At 35.7% G+C, this 23,262-nt stretch overlaps 1 protein-coding gene across 1 annotated transcript; it reads left to right on the top strand.

Moving 5' to 3' along the window:
• The first annotated feature begins 12,264 nt into the window (after positions 1-12,264).
• On the top strand, positions 12,265-21,227 carry mrps22 (mitochondrial ribosomal protein S22). Its single transcript, XM_051863737.1, has 8 exons — positions 12,265-12,443; positions 12,860-13,017; positions 13,239-13,403; positions 13,660-13,803; positions 13,886-13,969; positions 14,174-14,319; positions 15,769-15,877; positions 21,003-21,227. Exons 1-8 carry the CDS (start codon positions 12,299-12,301, stop codon positions 21,090-21,092), a joined length of 1,041 nt encoding a protein of 346 aa, XP_051719697.1. The 5' UTR covers positions 12,265-12,298; the 3' UTR covers positions 21,093-21,227.
• The last annotated feature ends 2,035 nt before the right edge of the window (positions 21,228-23,262 follow it).

Raw genomic sequence — 23,262 nt, 5'->3', positions numbered from 1 at the left:
AGAGCAGTAATACGGAGGCAGTAGATATTAATATCATGGTAATGTGATACAGTATACCATGGCACTGAATGATCACCATAATTATGTACCATTGGACATTGGGCATGGTACTTACCACTTACATGGTAAAACATGGTATAGTACCATGTTTTTGGTACTAACGGTAAAGTGCAATTTGCGATGTGTATGTAATGTAGTCACCATAAGAAATGGTACATCATAAAACTCAATTGCTCTAACAATTAGAATTGTAATTCTACACTCTTAGAAAAAAGGTTCATTGGAGTTCTGTATAGAACCCTAGAATTCTTGACTCAATTTTAACAAACACTTCATGCCAAAAAGGTTCTAAATAAGGAGAAACGTCTTAAATGAGTGCATAATTGTTCATGTTTAAAGGGTTATTTCAATTTTTTCTAGTGAAAAAAATGTTTCTTATCTGATTAATTCATACAATTAAAAATGATTTAAAACTAAATTAATTAATTAAAACTAAATGCATGAAAGGTTCCCATGATGGGAACCCCTAAAAGGTTATATGAAGCGCTTGACAGAGCCCTGTGTAGAAGCTTTTCTTCTAAGAGTGTAGTTGCTCCAATGACAGAATAAATAACAGAGGCAAAGTTCAAATGGTCTATATAGATTAGCTTGACATTATTTGTTCGGAGTTTTAAATATTTTCCCACTTCTAATTAGCAATTTTCAGCCTGCTTGGATCCAAGGAAAATGTTTATAGTTGTAATGAACTTAAATCAAATAATAACAGAGTGAAGAGAGATATGAGCATGCTCACACACACACACACACACACACACACACACACACACACACACACACACAACATGAATGTGTAGTCTTAACTAACTATGACATATTTATTTTCATTACACATCTAGACTACTGAAACCTTCATCACCCAACACTGCTGCTACAACCTTATGCTCTCACGCAGAAACGCACTCAGCACTGATATACACACATGGACTAAGCACTAATATTAACCATGAACAGAGCAGGGGTTAAAAAAAACAAAAAAACAAAAAAAAAAAAAAACAGGGGTAGTTATTATACTTTTTGCTCTTTCAGGGTTGGATTTTTTTTTTCTATAGGATAAACAAGTCTTGAAAATAAATCCTAATTTTGCCATAGAATAAAAACTTAATATAATTTGAGTCCAATACACGTTCACCTTATTTGGCAACTGCCCCAATAGAAGGGCATTATAAAATTATGAAGCACAAAACAATCCATAAAACTTTTTGGTTAAAATGTACCTTCATTACAAAGTTGAATGTCTTTGTGTTTTTTATTGTGCTCACCTTAAAACAATGACCAGAAATAATGTTTTATTAACAATGTTCGGGAGGAACACGTTAAAATGATCTATCCAATCAGCACAAGAGGAGACCTATATATATACAGCCGACTCTCCTATGCTTCTCGACAGTTTACAGCATCCCTCCACCACCTCGACTCCTCACACTTGATTGTTCCTATCCCAGCCAGGGTTATGGGCGAAGTACTCTGGGTTCGAGCCAAATTCTGATCTCGGAGCTGTCCCCTTGGACATCATGCCAAATATGCATACTCTTTTACTTTTATTTATAAGCGTATACTCGTTAATATGATGACATTTGAATTTTGGAGCAGCATTCACAAAATAATTTTAATTTAAGACAGTGTTAAATAGGTATTGAAACCAATATACAAAGCCACTTCTAGAGAAAGCAAGCATTTATGAAATGTAATGTTTGACTCTTAACTTTAACTAGCCCTGCTCTCCAATATGCTTATGTATGTGATCAGAATAAGCATCTTTTGCTGCTGGAATACATGTGGTCCGTGTGATCTGTTGCCTCCCTGTTTTAACCATAGGCAGACACATATACGAATTAACTGAAACCAATAGATTGAACCATCTTTCACAAAAATGACCATGGTAACTCAAATAAATCTGTGGTAACTCGTAATTTTCCACAACTAAATGACAGTAGGATTTTGTAAGCTTTAAACAAAGCAAACTTGTAAGCACTCCGACAAGAAGCGTGGTTGTGCTTTGGGTGACCTGAGTTCAAATCCCAGCTCTCAGTCCTTTCTGATCCCGTTCCCCTACTTTGCTTTCTGTTCACACTTTTAAATGTCCTGTCTGAATAAAGGCAAAAATGCCAGAAAGAAAATTTTAACCAAAGCAAGATACAGTGCATTCAAGGTATAGCTACATTTTGCCAGTATGTGTGTTCCCTGGGAATTGAACCCATGACCTTGGTGTTGCTAGCACACACACAGATTATTTACATAAACGTGACCTCTCACCTCAGTATCAACCAGCAAAAGCATCATAATTTTAGTCTTTTTGTGTGTTTCTCGTGTCACTCATCTGACGTCATGGTGTAGTCCATTCTGATGCTGATACCACAACACAAAGACCATATCCTCCTATTGTGCCTCTCTCTCCCTCTCATTCACCCCCCCCCCCCCCCCTCACACACACAAACTCTATTATCGTCCAGATCTAATCTGCTCTATGCTAAAATAAAATAAATGTATTGTAACTTGATATAGGCATGAAGATATTAAGGTACACTATTTAACTTTTTTTTTGTTGAAAATGAACTAAATTTAAATAATGAGTCAATACATCATCAATATTTCTTCCAAAATGTGTTTTATCTTACCCTGATTCGCTATAGTAAGACAGTTATGGGTGTTTATACTTTAGACCTGACGGCATGGTTTTCACTGGAAATTGTGAACAAACATCACTCACCCTTGCGTGTCTCGTTATATCCGTAAATAGAGAAAAGCAGCTCTGGCTACTTTGACGCGTGTCTGCTGTGGGGGTGGCAGAGGTTAGTTGTCACAACGAGAGAGAGAGGCTGTCATGGAGCAGTTAAAGGAGAGGAGAGTCTGCTGGCAAAAAGAAAACATGACAGAGCTTGTAATAAAACAAGAATCAATATTGGCTTGGCTTTTCGGAGATGGCAAGAACTGAGGGATTTGAAATGTTGTGAAAGCTACGCAGATGTAGCGTTTTTATTACTCAACAGGTAAGGTGTTTTATTGAACAGATAAATCGCCATATGTAGCTCTCTAACAGAGTTCATCGTAAAGCATTGTTATATGAAGTGTCATTTCATTATGGTTGTTGTAGCGCTGTGCTGGAATTTATTTTCCAAGAAGGTACCATGTCTATTAATGGGTAAAGCTACAGTAACGTCTTTAGCTAGTCAGCATAACATCCTTTTGGCCAGAATATCAGTTACAAAAAAAATGGCAATGTTTGAAAATATCAGACGTCATGATAACTTTTGTAATGTCATTATTTAAAAATGTCAGTATACTAGGCAAATATTGGTCAAAACAACAGCATAAAATATTACACATTCATGCTCAGATGACATCATTATTGAATTTCCTTGTGTTCACAGGTGCCACAAAACATATTCACATGTACAGTCACACAGAGCCGAAGCACAACCAAAGCAATGTTCTTCTGCAAATTGCATAGTTTAGCAAAATAGCTGTTTTTTTTTTAACCGCTAGAGGGCCAAAAGTTACATAGTGTGCGTAGTATCATAAATTATTTTCTGTAAAGCTGCTAACATATCAAAGAACTCTTACGGGCCCTTCCACTCTGGCCTTTTTTTTTTTTTTTTTTGGAACACAGGTAGTCCTTCCCTCAACTCAGCCATTTGTTGAGTTCCTTTATTTCAATATGCTGTTTTACAATATATATATATATATATATATATATGATTTTACCTGATGCTCCATTTCACATTTCAGCTGATTAGCCCTTGTTTTTCCCCATTTCCTATTCCTTCACTCTCTTCAAGTTTATGTTTAGAATATTTAAGGAAGTGATGGGTGTAGCTACATCTACTGGAGGGTCTGAACAAGTAAATAAGGAGACAGAAGGCTCAGACTCTTGAATGATCAGCTGATCTAAGCATTCTTTCAAGATAACACTGATACAGTATATGACACTGGACCAGAATGAGCAATCACAGTAGAGGGCATCCATTTTGGGCCTGAGGCCCAAAGCGAGTTACTGCATGTTTGAGAGTAGGATATCTCAGTATGTCAAAACCAGCAGCAGGCTGTCTTAAACAAGAGAGGCTGGAAAGGGTTTAGTTGTGCTATGGTGCTTCTGTATGGAAACTGTTCAGACACTATTGAATGCTTTTTTGATCTTGAGATGCTCTTGGACCATTTCTATAACCACTGGTCAATGTAAGGAGATGATTTAGTACATTGTATGCCACAAGCTAAGAAAGCAGCAAACTCTTGTGATGAGCCAATGTCCAATGTCACTGATGAGCTATTCAGGGTAGCCAAAACGGCTGTTAGCTATTAGCTACTACTGTTTCTCTGCATTTGTGACATGCATGATGGCAGGTTCTAGTCACTTGCTATGTGAGTCTCCTATCAAGCATTTTGTCTTTAGCTGGACAGACAAAGTCAACATGTATATGCAGCCAGTCCATTGCATTTCCTTTAATGTCCTTCTACACACCTGGAAGTATACCTGGGCCATTTCTTTCACTCACCAACACTGCGACCTGTAGAGATTTAATCACTATCAATATAGTTTTAGTTGCTGTCACAACCACATCTAATGACACTACATTTTGTTAGCCGCTAGGTTTGTACACTGTAAAAAAAAAAAAATCCTTTTGTTTTTACAAAAAATTTTGGCAGCTGTGGTTGCCAGAATAATTTTGTAAAAATAATTCAAATGTGAACATATTTACAGAACAACCTGTACATTTGACAATATAAAACTGTAATTTACAAATAAGAAAATTTAAATATAAACACTAAATTCAACAACACACACTGCTACTTAAATCTGTTTTCTACTTTTAACATATACTGACAACCACTATAATAATGCAGGTGGTAAAAGCGGAAGCCACATGAAAAATCATGAATAAGTTCATCACAAGTAGCTTTTCCACAAGCTGAAGTATATACTAGTATATAGAAGGTGAACAGAGTCATTCACACAAACATAAAACACCATCATGGTAACACACGCAACACTTAACATAAAATTTCTTTAAACAGCAATAGATGTAACATAAAACCCAAATCAAATGTAAATAACTGATAACAAAAACCTATTACGAAACATCACTATTTGAATAAAATAGCTTAAAATATGAAGTGTCACATAGGGATTTCTGGGAATGTCAGTTTACAGTTTTTTAATGTAAATTATACATTGATTTGTTCTTTTTTACTTCTAAAAACTGTACAATTTACATTATTTTACAGAAGAAATACATGAAATGTCTTGTTAGATCTTTTACAGTTTTTACCCGTATATAGTACAGGAACTTACTGTTAACCTATTAACGTTTTTTTCCCGTAGCATTTTTACAATATTTTACAGTTAAAATGACACTCATTTTTTACAGTGTATTTTTGCTGCATTGCACAGGGACCTGCCTACAACGAAAGCTTACTGGAACAAACTAGCTCTCCTCAAGTTCGCTATATGGCCAAAATATGTGGACTCCCTTTTTATTGATTGTTCCAGTAATTTATGTGAAGTCCATACCAAATATGGTTTTCTGAGTCTGGTGTAAAAGAACTTTTCTGGTCTGCAAAAATCATAACCTCAACCCCACTGAACACCTTCAGTATCAAGTGAAACACCAACTACAAGCAAGGCTTCTTCACCCAAGACCAATGCCTGACATCACTGATGCTCTTATGTCTGAATGTCAGAATTGTGAACATTTTGCTGTTCATTGTAGACAGATAAATTACTTTTTGATGGAATCTTGTCACATTGCAGAAGACAACTTGGAACTGACCCACCTCTTATTCAAAAATAACCACTGGAACAGTGCCCGAGGTCAGACATATGTACTGACAACTAGATGGCCTTGTTGTCTTTGCAGATCCTCAGCAAAGACAACAAGAATCAAACAAATGTCCTCTGCACAGAGGCCAGTGCGAGCCGGTGCTAACAATGTGTTGGGAGGGGCCAATAGCCTCGGACTTCGAGCCACAAGGTCAAAATCAAGCTGCGTTTCCACTATCGGGCCAGTAGCCCCGCAGCGCTGCCCTAAAACCCGCCCTTAACACGCCTCCATAGAACAACTTCACACAACTAGCTGTCTGAAAACTATATAAAAAGAGGACATAAAAAGAGAACACACATACTTATTCAGTCGCGCATGCTTCCATTTATTTGTGGAATGCACAAAACAACTTCGTTAAGGCTTTTAAGTCCAAAGGCTTACACATTTAGAAAAAAATTTATAAAATATCATATGTTTATGTCACAATTCTAATTTTATTAACCTTTATTTAACCAGGCAAGTCACTTAAGAACAAGTTCTTTAGAAAGAAAGAGCATTCCTATTAATTTTTGATGAAATTGTGCAATCAAGACAGAGACCAGAAGAGGGTCAAGTCTGAGTCAGTACGAGATCAGAATAGGGTCTAAATGACTTAGACAGTGTTAAATATGCTTTCCTTTGGGGTTAATGAAGTCTGGTTTCACATCAGTATCAAGTGAATCTCTGCAACACACACACACAGTGTTCTCTGGTCCAGAGACACGATAACACAGAGCGGATCACATGCGCTAGTCAACACAAACCACAAAACATATCCGCAGTATTGAGACAAGACTCGGTCTGAAGTCTGAGTCAAGACCAAGTCCAAATGCTCTTAGAATCCATGACAGGTCAAGTCAAGACCCTGTGTGTGACAAGACCAAGACAATAAAAAAAATTTGATCTTGGACTCTTGATAATGCGCCAATAATTCCAAAACTAATTTCTGTCTATCTAGGGTGTTTCCCTTCTCAGAATACTTGGAGCATCCCCGTAACTCTAGATGGAGCATCTTCTGTGACAAGGGGTTTGGAAAATTGATAGATTTCTGAATCATTTTGTCACATTCTAATTTTTTAGTGTATAAAAAGTGCAACACTTAATTAGAAATGCGGCAGCGCATGTTGTTTAACCACTGAAAAGAAACTCCTCGAAAAAACCTACAGACAGCATGATTAGAGAGAAGGAGAGATCTGAGGGAGAGAAAGAGATGAAGGTCTCCTCCACACAGCTGTCTTATTATCAGTATGTGTGTGTGTGTGTGTGTGTGTGTGTGTGTGTGTCTGTTATATGTGGTAAAAGTACAGTTTGCGCTTATCTTCAGGGTCACTGTGCACTCCTGAGATCCAGCTGCTGTATGTGTGAAAGAGCAATTTCTATGATAGGAAAGTATTTTGCCAAGTATGTTCAGAAACACTGCTGTTTTACTTTTTGTGTTCTTGCGTGTAAGCTCATTTCCAGAATTTCTGGAGCTGACAGTGATAAACGAGCATCTTTTCCGCAGTTTCTGATTGGTCTGTGAAAATGAGGCAGCATTAAAATGAGGCCTATAATTAGAGTCCCTCTCATTCATCAGCTAAATTTGCTCTGTGTGTGTTTGTATTAGTACTTTCCTGTATTGTTGGTGATTACAGTCTTCCTACTGTTGTCCCTGAGTGTCAGTATGTGTAACATGGTATTTCTGTGTCTTTGTACTCTTCGGTTTCATTCACAGGACCTTTTCCTCACTGCCACTGTATTTATAACATCAGTGGTAGGAAAACAACGGCAGAGAATTCAAAAACATTTGACAATCCAAATTAAGAAATGATTTTGATCATTGTTTTTGATCTCTACAAGGAAAAAATCAACACAGTCAGAGAGATATTGCCAAATCTGACATTTGCAGATATGTACATGTATTCCACAGACCATCGCTGTGTATTAATATGGAGAACCTGTATAAAACTTCCACATGTCATGGTGCTGTTTCAAGGATTTGGTTTCAATATTACAAAAAAAAAAGAAAAGAAAAAAAAAAAGTGAGACAATCCACTCTGTATGAATGTAAGTGCACCAGAAATGGGTCCTCGAAAAGGCAACCTAGTATACATGTGCCTTAGTTTTCCATATTAAATAATTAATATGTGTAATTAATAATTAATTAATTAATTAATTAATTAAGTACTATTAATTAATACCATGCACCTATTATAAGGTTAGGATTAGGACTCAATTCAAGATCAGTTTTGTAAAATTTACTGTTATTACTAGAGTACATGCAATATATTTAACAAAGACACTGTAAAAATGTAAACCAAACTGTTTATTTAGTTATAATTATGGTAAGCATACATATAGAGGTGTTAAAAACCTTAAAATAAAACAACTTTTACAAGAAAAAAAAAAAAAAAGTTCCAAAGCCTTAAAACTGAGTAGAAACGCATACTAATCTTACTATTCATACTATTTTAGCAATGCCAAGGTTGTGGATTTGACTCCCATGAAATGCATGAACTGATAAAATGTGTACCTTGAATGAAGGTTGTTTTGGGTAAAGGCATCCGCCAAAGGCATAAATGTGAGATCAATTGCTTATATATATATATATATATAGAGAGAGAGAGAGAGAGAGAGAGAGAGAGAAAGAGAGAGAGAGAGAGGTGACAATGTAATGTATGAGTTTTTTAAATGTTTTCACATAAGAGTAAAAAGTAGGCAGTGGGCTAATGATATTTTTATCCTTGATTAAGCATTACTATCATTTATATCAGGATTTTTAAATAGTTTTATGTGAAACAAACAAACAAACAAACAAACAAACAAACAAAACGTCTGTTTTTTTGCTGTGTATATCACTTAAAAACAATTATGCAGTATTCATAAAGATTGCAAGATTGTTTTTTTGTTTGTTTGTTTTTTGTTTTTTTAAAGAGAGAAAGTAGAACTATGATGAAAAGGAGGTAAATGAGTGATTGTGATAAGGATGAGGTAGACAGTGCTTGAGTGTCACTGTGCCCTTTTCCAATCTCTCCTTCTCTTCCCTCCCATTGAGATGAGAAATACCAATGCTGGAGCCTTTCTTGAAGCCTTATATCTGCCTCACACTCACACACAGACACACACAGGTTTGTTTTGCTATCAAAGTAAGGACATTCCATAGGCGTAATGGTTTTTATACTGTACAAACTGTGCATTCTGTCCCCCTACACTACCCCTACCCCTAAACCTACCCATCACAGAAAACATTTTTACATTTTTAATAAAGCTATTTTATTAAATAGCTAATAATAAATAAATAATAATAAATAATAAAGCTACATTTTTTAAAGCTATTTTAAATGAGGACTCATGAAATGTTTTCGTCGTAATACCAGTGTAATACCGGTGTCATTATACAAATTTGTGTCCTCGTAAATAACAAAAAAAAAAAAAAAAAACGTGCGCACCGCGCACACACACACACACACACACACACACACACACACACACACACACACACACACACACACACACACAGCACAAAGCACAGCAGTATGAAGTGTTTATGAAATTTAGGATATTATCTGACAGTATGTGTGTATATGTGTGTGTACCTACTTAATTTTGGAGACAAAATTATTCAGAAGTGAGATAAATCTTTCAAAACTTTCTTTTGGGGACATCCTCATTTGTAAAACAAACAAACAAACAAACAAACAAACAAAAACAGTATAACAGTATAAAAATAAAGTTAGGCTGTATATTTATAGCTGCATATAAAAACAAGAAGTCTATGGAATATGCCCATTCAGATAGCTAAGTAAACATGTGTGTGAATTGTGTGTCCACCAGGAAGGACAGAGCTTGACCCAGGATTGCCTGGCTGCACAGGGAATGTGTGTGATTGTGTTATTACATGTGTATGCACACATTATTGTACATAAAGACTAATTTAGTGTATGCTTACTTTGGTTTATATACACTAGCAAAAAATAGGTTTCAGGAAAGAGTAAAATGGAAAAATGTTTGTTGGTGTGTGTGTGCACAAGTATAGTAATACTAGTAAATTTTGACCTTATGGGGACTTTTTTTTGGTCCCCATGAGGAAACAAGCCTATAAATCATTAAATCATACAGAATGATCTTTTTTGAAGATCTAAAATAGCAGAAAGTTTTCTGTGATGGGTAGGTTTAGGGTTAGTGTGTGTGTGTGTGTGTGTGTGGTTCATTACAGAGACAGCTGTTGCTTGTTGAAAGGCTAAGTCTTGCCTCTGGTGACTGTCCTGCACCATTAACATGTTCACACACACACACACACACACACACACACACACACACACACACACACACACACACACACACATTTTATTTTTCCATGTTTTTTTTGTTTTTTTTTTCCTCTTTGTTTTGAGAATTTTGTTGAAAATTTTGTTATATTTTTGGGACAAAATTTTCCACAGACAAAAGCCCCCTTCCAGGACATTCAGGTACATTGATAGTTATTTTATTATTTTATTACATTTTCTTTTAGAGGATGATTTAGTGTTAGGGTTAGGATTGTAGTCTTTTAATCTACTGATATCAGCAGATTTTTGTGAGGGTATGTAAGGGTTGGATTTTACCAAATGTAATCATCTCTCTCTCTCTCTCTCTCTCTCTCTATATATATATATAAAAAAACACTCTAGTCTATGAGATATCCTCAATATTACAGCAACACTAATGTGTGTGCATAATTTGCATAATTAACATTTGTGATTAAGAGTAATTTCTACTTCATCAGCTGAGTTCACACCTGTAAAAGACCTTCATTCTGATGGTTACCCATTGCCGCCATCCATCACTAACACACACCACACACACTTCTTGTTTGTTTCACTATATTACAGTTGCTGTTTTTTTTTTTTTTTTTTTTTTTTTTTTTTTTTTTAATCGCTAGGACACATTTCTCAATACTTGGGTCACCTTTTCAAATCTCTTCACACGCTGAGCACAACATCAGTCTATGTGGGCTAAACTGCGGATTATTTATCATTGCTTTGGCACAAAATACATTAAATGACGACATCTTTCAAATTACATTAATACATTTCTCAATTAGACAAAAGCACAGCGAAAACTCTATATACCTACACGACAATTTGCACGTTTACATTTTTTTAAACAGTGGATGGACATTACATCAACATCAATACATCAATACATCAATATGTAGCCTAGTATGTGGAGATATTACCTTATATTTGCTTACAAAACAGTATGAAAAATTCAGCATGAGCATGGCAATTGAGCAAAATATGAGCAAGCATCTGCAACACAGAGCTGGATTTATGGTTTACTGAATCTGGGCATAAAACTATGGCTGATAATCTTGTTTTTGACTTTGAAGTGTGCAAATGAAATGATCTTTTTAATCATTAGATTATAACATTCAAAAAGCAAGAAATGTAATTTGACGTTGGAATGGGAAATATTTTACTATTTTATTTAAAAAAAAAAAAAAAAAACTTATTTATGTACTTATTATATACTTATTTGTTGTATGTTTTTACAAAGTCTAAAGATGTATTTTTTCGTTGTTACAAGCAGTTCATGTAGTGCACGGTTAAGTGTAAGCCTCTGGCGCCATCTACTGACTAAAATCTTCATAGTCAGGCACGCTTTACGCAGATTTGACCTGTGTACAGGCTCACCGAATGTACCAATACATACTTTATGCGCACGACCAATGGGAGGCATATTTTGTCGTATATCATGGTATGAGGCATGAGGACATTTCATACTTCTGTTGTTTTTATCTACAGCTAGTTATAAATAGGCCTACTATAAACTAACCTTAACTCTAACAATAAACTATTTAGCGCCATCTTGCGACAAAAAATTTTAACATGTAGGCTACTAATAATGCAGGGCTTTAACCTTATCTTTGTGTGTGTGTGTGTGTGTGTGTGTGTGCTTGTTAACCCATGCAAATGCACTTTAAATAAACATATTTGAGCTTATTTTTTTATTCTTCTTATGAACCTACATTTCATCTTTTGTGTTATGGGAAGCTTTGCATAATAGATGCGCTATTTATGATGTAATTTGGAGGTCTATCATTATTATTATTATTATTATTATGAACGGTAGACCTACACGTGATCTTGTTTCGGCCCTCTCAGTTGCTGGCTGTGTACGTCTATACATGCTGCATTTTGTCATGTATGTGAGGTTTTTTATTTATTTTTTTTTTTTTATGTTCATGTGGTTACAGTTGGTAGACTGATGAATCATTATTTATTTATTTATTTATTTATTATGATGATGATGATGATGATGATATTTATTTATTTATTTATGTTTTGTATGAAAACATTAATACGCAGATTTTATGCTCAAATATTTAGAGAAGCAGTCCCTGTCAGAGATCTAGCCTACTACATCTCCCAGCATTCCTAGTGGTTCTTTGCAAGGTGGAAGTTCAAAACACAGCCGCAGTGATGTCACTTACAGGCAGCATGGCTGCGCTCAGTGTTGCAAGGCGTTTAGTAAAGTCTTACTTTTGCGTTAAATGTTTAGATAAAAATGTGCACGCTCGTTTGCAGACTACAGCACGAATGTTCTGTGTATCAGAATCCCGCAGCAGTAAGTATAGTCACTGTAATTGTGACGAATACGGTCTCATGCTTCACAATAGTGGATAATTGACCTTGTATATTACATTTAACGTTTTGTAGTTTTAATGTCTCATGTGTTTACTAATTGTAAAATAGTGTCATTAGATCTCAAGCTTGACAAAAAAGTACAGTACGATGACCTTGTTATGCTTATTTGATATTCATTTATTTATTTAATGCTATATGCTTTGAAATACTTTTAAGTGGAAAATACTATGCTGTTTGAATATGGTTATTTAAGTATTTAAGTATAAGTAAATATTATATTTCAAAGTCCCATGTGATAACATCACTGTTCCATGGTACAACCACAGTACTTTTGCATGTAATGTAAGCAGAAATACTTGAGCTGATCAATGTTTCTTTTTTTTTTTCATCGTACAGGCTCCGTGGATGTACCTAAAGCTCAGTTCACAGATACAGAGGTTCAAGACATTCTGTCCAAAATCACGGGTCTGGATCTGGAGAAAGTGTTCAGACCCTTAAGAGAGCAGCTAACGCCTCCTAAATACAAGCTTATGACAGACACACAATTACAGGAGGTGAGGTTTTTCGTGAGATTTGGAATTCATGATGGGATGAAATTCATGACATGATGGTTACATGATAGGATAGGATTTATGAGGGCACATGATATAAGGGAAATGGTTTCACTGTGGCATTTTGGAATAACATGAGATATGATTTGTGATGTGATTGTACAGTTATGGTGCTAGGAAAGCGGCAGTCTTAATTAGGGTCATGTGTTTTGACGGCTGTGTAGGCAGTGTGTAAAGCAGAGGAGCAGGCAAAACATTTGCTGAAGATGCCACCGGTCCTGCCTGAGAGGAAGCCTATAAATGATGTGCTTTCTGAAGACCAGATGCTAGAGGGCATGGACACTGCTAAATATGTATTCACCGACATCAACTTTAACGTCCCGCATCGAGTAAGTAAAAGGCATTATTTTATATAACTAAGTTTAGCATATCTGTGTTGTTTTTATTTTAATTTTACATTGGTTTAAACGAAAAAAATTTATGTTCCTGCTGTTCTAGGATAATAACCCAATAAGGCAATACTTCATTTACTGTAATTTTCTGATCATTTTTTGATCTTTTAATGTGGTGTCAGAGAGATCTGGTACTTTGTTATTTATCTTTGTTGCTGTTGGCGTTTCTGTTTCTCTCACCAATATCCCAAAGGAAAGATTCATAGTTGTGAGAGAGCCCAATGGAACCCTGAGAAAAGCATCATGGAACGAAAGAGATAGGATAATACAAGTTTACTTCCCCAAAGAGGGCCGCAAAGTCACTCCACCACCCATCTTTAAAGAAGAAAACCTCAGGGTATGAAAAGAGCAAAAGCAGAAGACGTCTTGCCGATTTGCAAATGTGTTAATTTCTGACGAGTGTTTCTTCCTCTGTGCAGGTGGTCTTTGAACAGGATAGACACGAGGATGTGCTAAACCAGTGTGTTGTCCAATTTGAGCCAGACTCTGCAGAATTTAAAAATGTGAGGTTTTTTTTGTGTTGCTGACAGTCAAATGTATTTCGAAACTAGGGGTGGGCGATATGCTGTACAAGTTCATGAAAATGTGTCATTCTGTGTCATTCTGTTGAGGAGCGCTCTGGATACGTCACTTATTTTCTGCATGCTGTTGTGGCAATAGCTGTGGTTGGATTGACTAATAATAGTAATATGGTCTTGTGCGATTAGGTGCTCATGCTGACCTATGAGGACATTGAAAAGCATGGGAAATATGATCTGCTCAGATCCACACGGTTCTTTGGTGGTTTGGCCTGGCATCTTGCTAATGGTCAGCGAATTGATGGCCTTCTGGTGGACATGTTGCAGAGAGACCTGTGAGTATGTGTTTTGTGGAGATCAAAAAGGAATAGTCAGGGTTCAGTGCACAAGCACATGCTGACGGTTACCACAGAATTGTCCCACAGTTTGTTAAAAAGAAGGAAAACATGCTCAGAGTAATGCATTTGCAACGAAAGTCTGTGGGACAGGTGTACCGGAGAGTTTAAAAGCAGAAATGAACCATCTGTTATTGACATTTATTATTCCATAGCAATGTTTGTGTTGTCAGGATGTATAAACCATCTTCCTGAGGTGTGGCCACTTTTACAAGTTTGCTCCATGGAAAAAGTGCCTTATAAATAGTGAAATCACACCCCTTTCTGGAATCCTTACATGTGTCATAATGAGAGTTTCTGGGTTAATCAGGTTTACATTGTTGTGAGATGAACTAAAGCTGCACGATTAATAGTTAAAAGATGGCAATCTCGTTTCAAAACCCATGCCGTCTTATTCCTAATGACAATGATTCGGCTGAGTCTATTTAACATTTGACAAGTACTATCACAGCAAACATTGAACATTCAGATCTGCATTAAGTTGGCACTGCCCCTGATCCAGCAGAGAGAGCAGTCATGTATAAGTATGAAACCGCTTCACAAACAGTCTTTTCAGCCACACAGTATCGTTATTTCAGTGTTACAAATATTCATATTATCACAGTAGTACTGGGATAAAAGTTTGTAGTGTGGATATAAACAATGATGTCTACGGTAATCATCAAAATAGAGCAAATCACCTTTTGAACGCAACTTGATGCTTCAGCGATTGTATTGATTCAATTGTTACACCAGTAGGTGGCGACAAGTGACTGTTTAAAAAATATGTATTTGTCATTGAATCAGTCGTTCAGGAGATTCATTCAAAAATGCTGATTTATCCAGAAATTATTTATTTATCTGTGAGCCATTGAATCATTCATTCAAACCCTAACCCTTTTTAAATAATTTATTCAGATTAATTAAACGTTTCAAATAGACTGCAGCAATTAATATCTTGTCAGAACCTCTAGGAAATTATGTGTTGTTGTGTTTAATTGTCTGTTCAGAATCGTGGGAGAATCGGGATCACTATTTCTCAATTTATCCAGAATCGTGCAGCTCTAACATGAACTGACAGATTGGATATAATTTTAAACAGTTAAGACTGAACGAATCACACAAGTCTGATAATAATGTGTCATTTTTAATAGTTATGAGTTTTGTGATACAATTGTAAAACTAGTAGCAGTAGAGAAATTTGCAAAGCGTGTATTGTAATCGCTAATGTTTGACTATAGCCCTGTTCGGACTGGACTAGTTTTCATGAAGGACATTAGAGAAATTTTTTTTTTTTTGCACAGGTGCACTGTGATTTTAATCCTGTCCAAATCTGCCATGTTTGTCTTTTTCTCACACAACCTCCTAGGGCAAATTTCCTAACGTTACTGTTTTTTGTTATGGTTGCAGAATGCAGGATGCGGTGAGGTTGGTGCGTCTGTTTCATTTGGTTCATCCTCAGAGTGAGTCTGCGCAGCACGCTCGAAGACAACAGGCCACTGACCTGGACCTTCTGAAGGTGAACATATGTGCAAGTTATCACTGTACAACAAAGTCATCAGAGTTTTTTGTGCTTATCAATTCCACATCCTTTACTGTCACCACAAATACAGTTCATACATAACTACATATAATGGTTTAAAATTAAGGTATCCTATAGAGTCCGTTAGTGCCCGCCCACTTTTTCAAAGGCATTGGTTCCAGAAATATTTTTCCCATAAGAATTAAAAAAAAAAAAAAAAAAAAACCAAACCAGCTATGAGGTGAATCACAACATGACTATCTTTTATTATTGGACAAAAAGACTTGAACAAGATCAAATTTCAGACTAACACTCCTCAAATTCATCTGAAAGATCAACATTTACTGCCTGAGAAATGTCTTATTATTCTAATTGTATTTATTGATTAAATATATGACACAGTATAGAGCTGTTATTAATCAAGATAGCAAAATTCATCGCTGCAGATGTAGCATTAAAGTTGAATCTAAATTAGTACAAATACAACTGCATAAACAATGTTGAGATAAATGTTTTAATAATACAAGATTGAATATAAAAATATGATGGAAAAATAAAATGATTCTTTTAAATATGAAGCTAAAACCGCCAGTAGGTGGCAGCAGATAATTTAATGAATGAGTCATTGAATCATTTGTTCAACCGATTTGTTCAAAGCAGCTGATTCATTCAGTAATGAAACACCGCTGTGTGCTGTACATTTTTGATACCATTCCACTTTCATTTGTGACCCGGCTTAACAATAACAAAAGAAATCAAATTAGAAATAAGGTATTGATTGCATTAGAAGCAGGAAGTTTTACATCTAGTTACGGTAAAGATGTTAACAAATAAATCAGACAAAGCACTGTCAATTTACTGATATCCCCGACGTTATGGTCTTGACCGGTCTTGAAATAAAACACAAGACAAGACGGAGTACATGTATATGTTTGAGACCTTTGAGACCTACAAAAATGTTAAGCAGCAAAAACTGATTTCTACATTGATAATAATAATATGAAATGTTTCTTGAGCATCAAATGAGCATATCTGAATGATTTCTATAAGATCATCTGACATTGAAGACTGGAATAAGGATGCTGAAAATTCAGCTTTGTATACAGGAATAAATTACATTTTAACATACACTGAACAAAATTATAAACGCAACACTTTTGTTTTTGCCCCGATTTTTCATGAGCTGAACTCAAAGATCTAAGACTTTTTCTGTGTACACAAAGGCCTATTTCTCTCAAATATTGTTCACAAATCTGTCTAAATCTGTGTTAGTGAACACTTCTCCTTTTCCGAGATAATCCATCCACCTCATAAGTGTGGCATATCAAGATGCTGATTAGACAGCATGATTATTGCACAGGTGTGCCTTAGGCTGGCTGCAATAAAAGGCCACTCTAAAATGTGCAGTTTTATCACTCAGCACAATGCCACCGATGTTGCAAGTTTTGAGGGAGCGTGCAATTGCCATGCTGACTGCAGGAATGTCCACCAGAGCTGTTGCTCGTGAATTCAATGTTCATTTCTCTACCATAAGCAGTCTCCCAAGCGCGTTTTAGAGAATTTGGCAGTACATCCAACCGGCTTCACAACCGCAGACCACGTGTAACCACACCAGCCCAGGACCTCCAAATCCAGCATCTTCACCTCCAAGATCATCTAAGACCAGCCACCCGGACAGCTGCTGCAACAATCGGTTTGCATAACCAAAGAATTTCTGCACAAACTGTCAGAAACCGTCTCAGGGAAGCTCATCTGCATGCTTGTCGTCCTCATCGGGGTCTCAACCTGACTGCAGTTCGTCGTCGTAACCAACTTGAGTGGGCAAATGCAAATCGATGCCGTCCGGCACTTTGGAGAAGTGTTCTCTTCACGGATGAATCCCGGTTTTCACTGTACAGGGCAGATGGCAGCGTGTATGGCGTTGTGTGGGTGAGCGGTTTGCTGATGTCAACGTTGTGGATCGAGTGGCCCATGGTGGCGGTGGGGTTATGGTATGGGCAGGCGTATGTTACGGACAATGAACACAGGTGCATTTTATTGATGGCATTTTGAATGCACGGAGATACCGTGACGAGATCCTGAGGCCCATTGTCGTGCCATTAATCCACGACCATCACCTCATGTTGCAGCATGATAATGCACGGCCCCCCCCAAAAAATACAGTAAAACTGCACATTTTAGAGTGGCCTTTTATTGTGGCCAGCCTAAGGCACACCTGTGCAGTAATCATGCTGTCTAATCAGCATCTTGATATGCCACACCTGTGAGGTGGATGGATTATCTCGGCAAAGAAGAAGTGCTCACTAACATAGATTTAGACAGATTTGTGAACAGTATTTGAGAGAAATAGGCCTTTTGTGTACATAGAAAAAGTCTTAGATCTTTGAATTCAGCTCATGAAAAATGGGGGCAAAAACAAAAGTGTTGTCTATAATTTTGTTCAGTGTATATTAAAATAGAAATTTTAAATTGTAATATTTTTCAATATTACTGTTTTACTGTATTTTGATGAAATAAAGAGACTTCTTTTAAAATCATTAAAAAAATGTATAAAAAATAAATAAATAAATATTATAATAAATGTTACATTTAAATGCCCAAAAGGGATGCAAGACAAGAATCCATCACCTCAGATTATAATACTACAGTGTTAATTAGGCTGTAAACATTTACTCAAGTAGCTCTGTGCCAAATCAGCTCACATATCAGCAGAAGAGATCAGCGAGTCTGTCACTCTTACATGAGAACATTAATGATATGTGCTCTGGAAACAGGGAAGAAGGGGTCAGGCCAAGGGTACATCACTTCCCATTAGCCTGTGGTTAGACCTTTAACCCATGCGAGGATGTCATTCAGAGAGAATGGAGTAAAGGAAGGGGAAAAAAAATTCTTGTCAAGTTGAGATGCCACCAGTAATTTGGTAGAGATGGTAGAGTGACGGGTTTTAATGTGTGTGAAAGACAGAGTGTGTATATATTAAATTCTTTGAAAGGAATTCGGAAAGCATGGTAGACTTGATGAGGGGCCACGGTTTAGTCATGGTCCTTACTTGGTGCACACTCCGCTCAACCCTGTTTTGTCACATTGACCCTTTAACCCCTGTATCAGGAAGTAAGTATTTGTTTTGCTAATTAAAATTAGCAAAATTTGACACAAAAAATAAATAGCACTTTTAGCATCATCAACTCTTTCTCCTTCAGCATTTAAAAAAAAAAAAAAAGTTGCCACCGCCAGCATTTTTGATCATTTTCACAAAAGTTTTATGGCTCTCAGAATATTTTGTTGTATGATTATCTAAACATGCAAAATGTCAAAAGAAAGAACAGACACTCAGATAAAAAAAAAAAAAACCTGTTTTATGGGGTGTAAGAAAATATCGATACACATGAATATCACGATATTATGTTTGGCGATACTGTATCGATTCTCAAAAACACTATCGATATTTATTTATTTATTTAGATCCAAGATTCGTGGCTTTGTGTTCGGTTTAAACCACAGACTGTATAAAACCCAACTGGTTAGATGTCAGTGTTATCTCAGAACGTAAAGTGACGCGTAGCCGAAGAAGCGCAAGGTGCATCGCTAACATTAGCATTAGCAAACCCAGCTCACAAGACGATAGAATTATTCCGCTCCCGCGGCATATAGAGCTGAAGTGTGTGTGCGCTCACTTTGGCTTCAACTATAAAGAACCCACTAAGGAGATCGACAAGAGTCAGTTGTTTGCAAAATAGGCCATGTTAAAATCCAAAACTCGGGAAACGCATTGAATCTGAGAGCTCACTTAATATCCCGATGCCATCCGCGCTGCTGAGAGAGGCGTTCGATAGAATATGTAGTATGTAGCCTACTGCACGCTTTCCTCTCGGTAACAAAATAAACACACAACAAAAATGACAGCGGTGAGGGGAATTAAGAAAGCATCTGATCATAGCGATGTGAATATGTTTGCACCAGCTCTGTTCAGCACTTCAGTGAAGTCACGTTTATTTAAATAGCACTTTATACATTAGACTGCTTTAAAGCAAGCAGCTTTACAGTATTAAATATAAAACAGATATTCAGTCATGAAATGGACTATGCACTAGTTGTTAAATAGTTTAGAAATTAAAAACTGCTATACCGTGAACTTTTAAAACATATACACCTAAAGAATCCTGCAGTCACTTTACTATTTTCCCTTAGATTGCATAAAATGATATAAATGCAAATGATACTGCATTGATTAAATAAAATAAAGTTGTTTGTAAGGTTTTATGCATATGGTGGTGTGTTCTTTATGACCGTTTTTTACATCCTTTTTTACATCCTTTTTTCTAAAAAAAAACAAGGAATATCGCAATATATCGCCTTTCTTACAGTATCGCAATATATCACAATATATCGTATCGTAGCCCCTGTATCGTGATACGTATCGTATCGCCAGATTCTTGGCAATACACAGCCCTTATTCTAGCTTCATGCATTCCTTTTTTGTTAACACTTGAACGTGGGTAAGTTTAATTTTTTAAAAAAAAGCAACATTTTGAAGTAAAATGCATTTTTGTCAAAGGCTACATCCAGATCAGATTCAGAAAGATGATCAAAAACAGATGGAGTAGATCAAGTCCATCAACACCCCAAAAGCTTCACCGTCCTATAGCTCATCCTGGTCTACATTTCATTCAGTAACATTAGACAGTTTTGATTTATATGTTGTTTAATGTTGATGATTGTGTTATTTTACATGTGCATAAGCAATGCTTCTGTCAATTTGTTTCTGCGTCGTCTTCTCCTGTGTAATAGCAGTCTGTATAACAGTGAAAACAGATTGTTATAAATTTCCGTCAATGGTAGGGATGCATTGTTATAAATGACTGAAAAATCTATCAATGTTGGGGAAAGAGTTAAAATTATTATACTTATAGTTTCACATGAGATGAAGACTCCAGATATATCAGTTTTAAAAGACATAAAAGCTCTTTTATTCTTCATGGTCACCACCTCACGTTGGCCGCCATGTTAACATCAAAAAAGAACGATGTTAAAATAAACAGTTTGTCTTCATGTAAAAACCTGTGCATCCTCACACAAACGGGTTCTAATGCATATTTTGTCTTTCTTTTTCCTCTTATTTTAGGTTTATGCCCAGTACAAGTCAAACAGAGCTGGATTCATTGAGCTGGCGGTGCAAAACTATGAACAGACTAAAGCACCGAGCTCTGTTTAATACATTGAAGTGTTAAAATACTGGAAAAATTATCATTTATCATGAATGGAAGTATCTGTCATATCATTCAAATGTTCACGTCAAGTTTTGAAACTTGCTCATTCTGTACATAATAAACAAAATCTTTGTGTACAAGGTCTCAGTTTCTTTATTTAAATATCACCACTGTTTCACATTTTCCCAAGTTTACCAAATGTAGAGATCAGAAGAGTTCTCTCTGTTTTGGCTTAGAAAAGCAGGCAGTCCCACCTCAAATACACACTACCGATTGAGCAAGCACTTGGCATGGCTGTCTCTGCATGTTATATATATGCAAAAAAAAATAAAAAATGCTTTAGTTGAATGAGTTTGGAAGTTTTCATCCGAGGTACAATTAGTGGCATTGATCTTGAAATTACACATCAAGTGTAGTTGGGGCAGAGCCTGTGTAGACTGAATGCATCATTTTACTGTTGGCAGGGATGTTTTTACTGCCCTTCCTAAAATGTAAAGGCAGCTATTAATTTCATTCATAAATTCCCATGTATACAGAGTGAGACAAAGTTTGATCACAAATACATGCTTGCAAAATAAAAAATGGCTTTAAGGCTGTCTTTGTACTGAAGCTAATGGCTATTAACATAGTATCAGGAAAATATTGATTTTGGGTTACGTTGTGCATCTTAAATGTAAACATTTGCAATGTAATTTAAACATATTTGTGTAATGCTGTCCACAATAAAAAGAAAATGGTTCCAGTGCCATTTTATAGTTAACTTTGAAATATTAAGAATGCATTTCTTATAAAACAGTATTACAAAAGGTAATATATGAAGGTTTCTTTGAGTTATTTTTGTCCTATGAATATAAGACGTTTAGAAAAAAAACTTCAGAAAAATATGGGTTTTAAAAACAAAGTAAAATGGCATAAGGTTCTACATTAAGAGTTTTGTTTAATTTTTTAGTCATGCCTCATTAAAGTCAATCCAAAAAAAAAAAAAATAGAAAAAGAGCAATAAAAATAAATGTTCAATATCTTCAAATGATGTGTTACAAAAAGTACATTTTTCACAAACAGTATGAATATATCTGCATTTACAGGCTAACATCTATGAATAATTTTCTAAATTAGTTATTTTACTTTATTAGAAATAACATTTATTTGGTAATGTCCAAATGCTGTGCCAAGATATACAATGAGTTTTAAGCCATTTTGATTTACATGGAGAATTGGATCCAACATTAAACGAATTTCTTATAAAATTGTTATTAAAACATTTATCAAAAAAAGGAGAAAGTTTTTATTAATATCTACATTTGAGAATTTGATTAAGATTATTATGCCATTTGGGACAGCCCTAATTACTTTTACAAAAATCAAAAACAAAATACATTTCTAGTTTTAACATTATTTATTCTTCAGACATTCCCCTTTACATGCAATAAGTATCAGCTGTTAGAATGAACATAATTGAACATGGAGCCGCATTGAGATCCCCATACCAATGGGATTGAACCATTCAAGATTTCAAAAGAAAAGTTTAAGAACCAGAATCTAAAATCAAAAAGTATCTTTAATATTTATGGCACTAAGAAGGTGTCCTATCGCAGTCCTCTGGGATAAATTGACGGCCGTTTAATCTCAACTACAAATAAAAGCGTGGGCTGATTACTGCCATGAAACGAAAAGGCTGTTGTATGTAATTGTTTTGATAGAGGGAAACAAGATACAATTCTAGTTTTAACATTATTTGTTCTTCAGACATTCCTCTTTAAAAGAAAATAATTATCAGCTGTATGCAATATACTCATGGGGCCGCATTGAGATCCCCATGGGATTGAAACATATAGGGCCTTTAAAATGAAAATACCAAAAGAAATATTTGTTAAAAACAAAAATATAAAAGAATATTAAGATGTATTTAATATTCTTCAGTTACAGGCATGTAAACTTGGGGCAAAAAACACAAGAAGTGCTTTTTCTCATTTTTGAACGGTCACCGTTGGCATATAATAAAACAAAAATTGCTAAAGTAAACATATTTTACTAACAGACCTACAAACTTCTGTAAAAATAAAATAATGATGGGGGTAAAAATGACTTTAAAAAGATGGCACCATGTAAAAATGTTAAAATTGTCATTTTGACCCCCTCTACAAAACAGTGGATTACTCTAGTCAATATACATTC

This window comes from Ctenopharyngodon idella, chromosome 15 (assembly GCF_019924925.1).
Source record: "Ctenopharyngodon idella isolate HZGC_01 chromosome 15, HZGC01, whole genome shotgun sequence".
Classification (NCBI taxonomy): Eukaryota; Metazoa; Chordata; class Actinopteri; order Cypriniformes; family Xenocyprididae; genus Ctenopharyngodon; species Ctenopharyngodon idella.
This window is presented reverse-complemented; position numbering and strand designations above follow the sequence as displayed.

Excerpts from the sequence above, each read along its gene's own strand:
- mrps22 (XM_051863737.1), top strand. The coding sequence starts at position 12,299 with ATGTCACTTACAGGCAGCATGGCTGCGCTCAGTGTTGCAAGGCGTTTA. Across the intron at positions 13,404-13,659 it reads ACTTTAACGTCCCGCATCGA|GAAAGATTCATAGTTGTGAG; the intron begins GTAAGTAAAAGG and ends AATATCCCAAAG. Across the intron at positions 14,320-15,768 it reads GACATGTTGCAGAGAGACCT|AATGCAGGATGCGGTGAGGT; the intron begins GTGAGTATGTGT and ends TTATGGTTGCAG.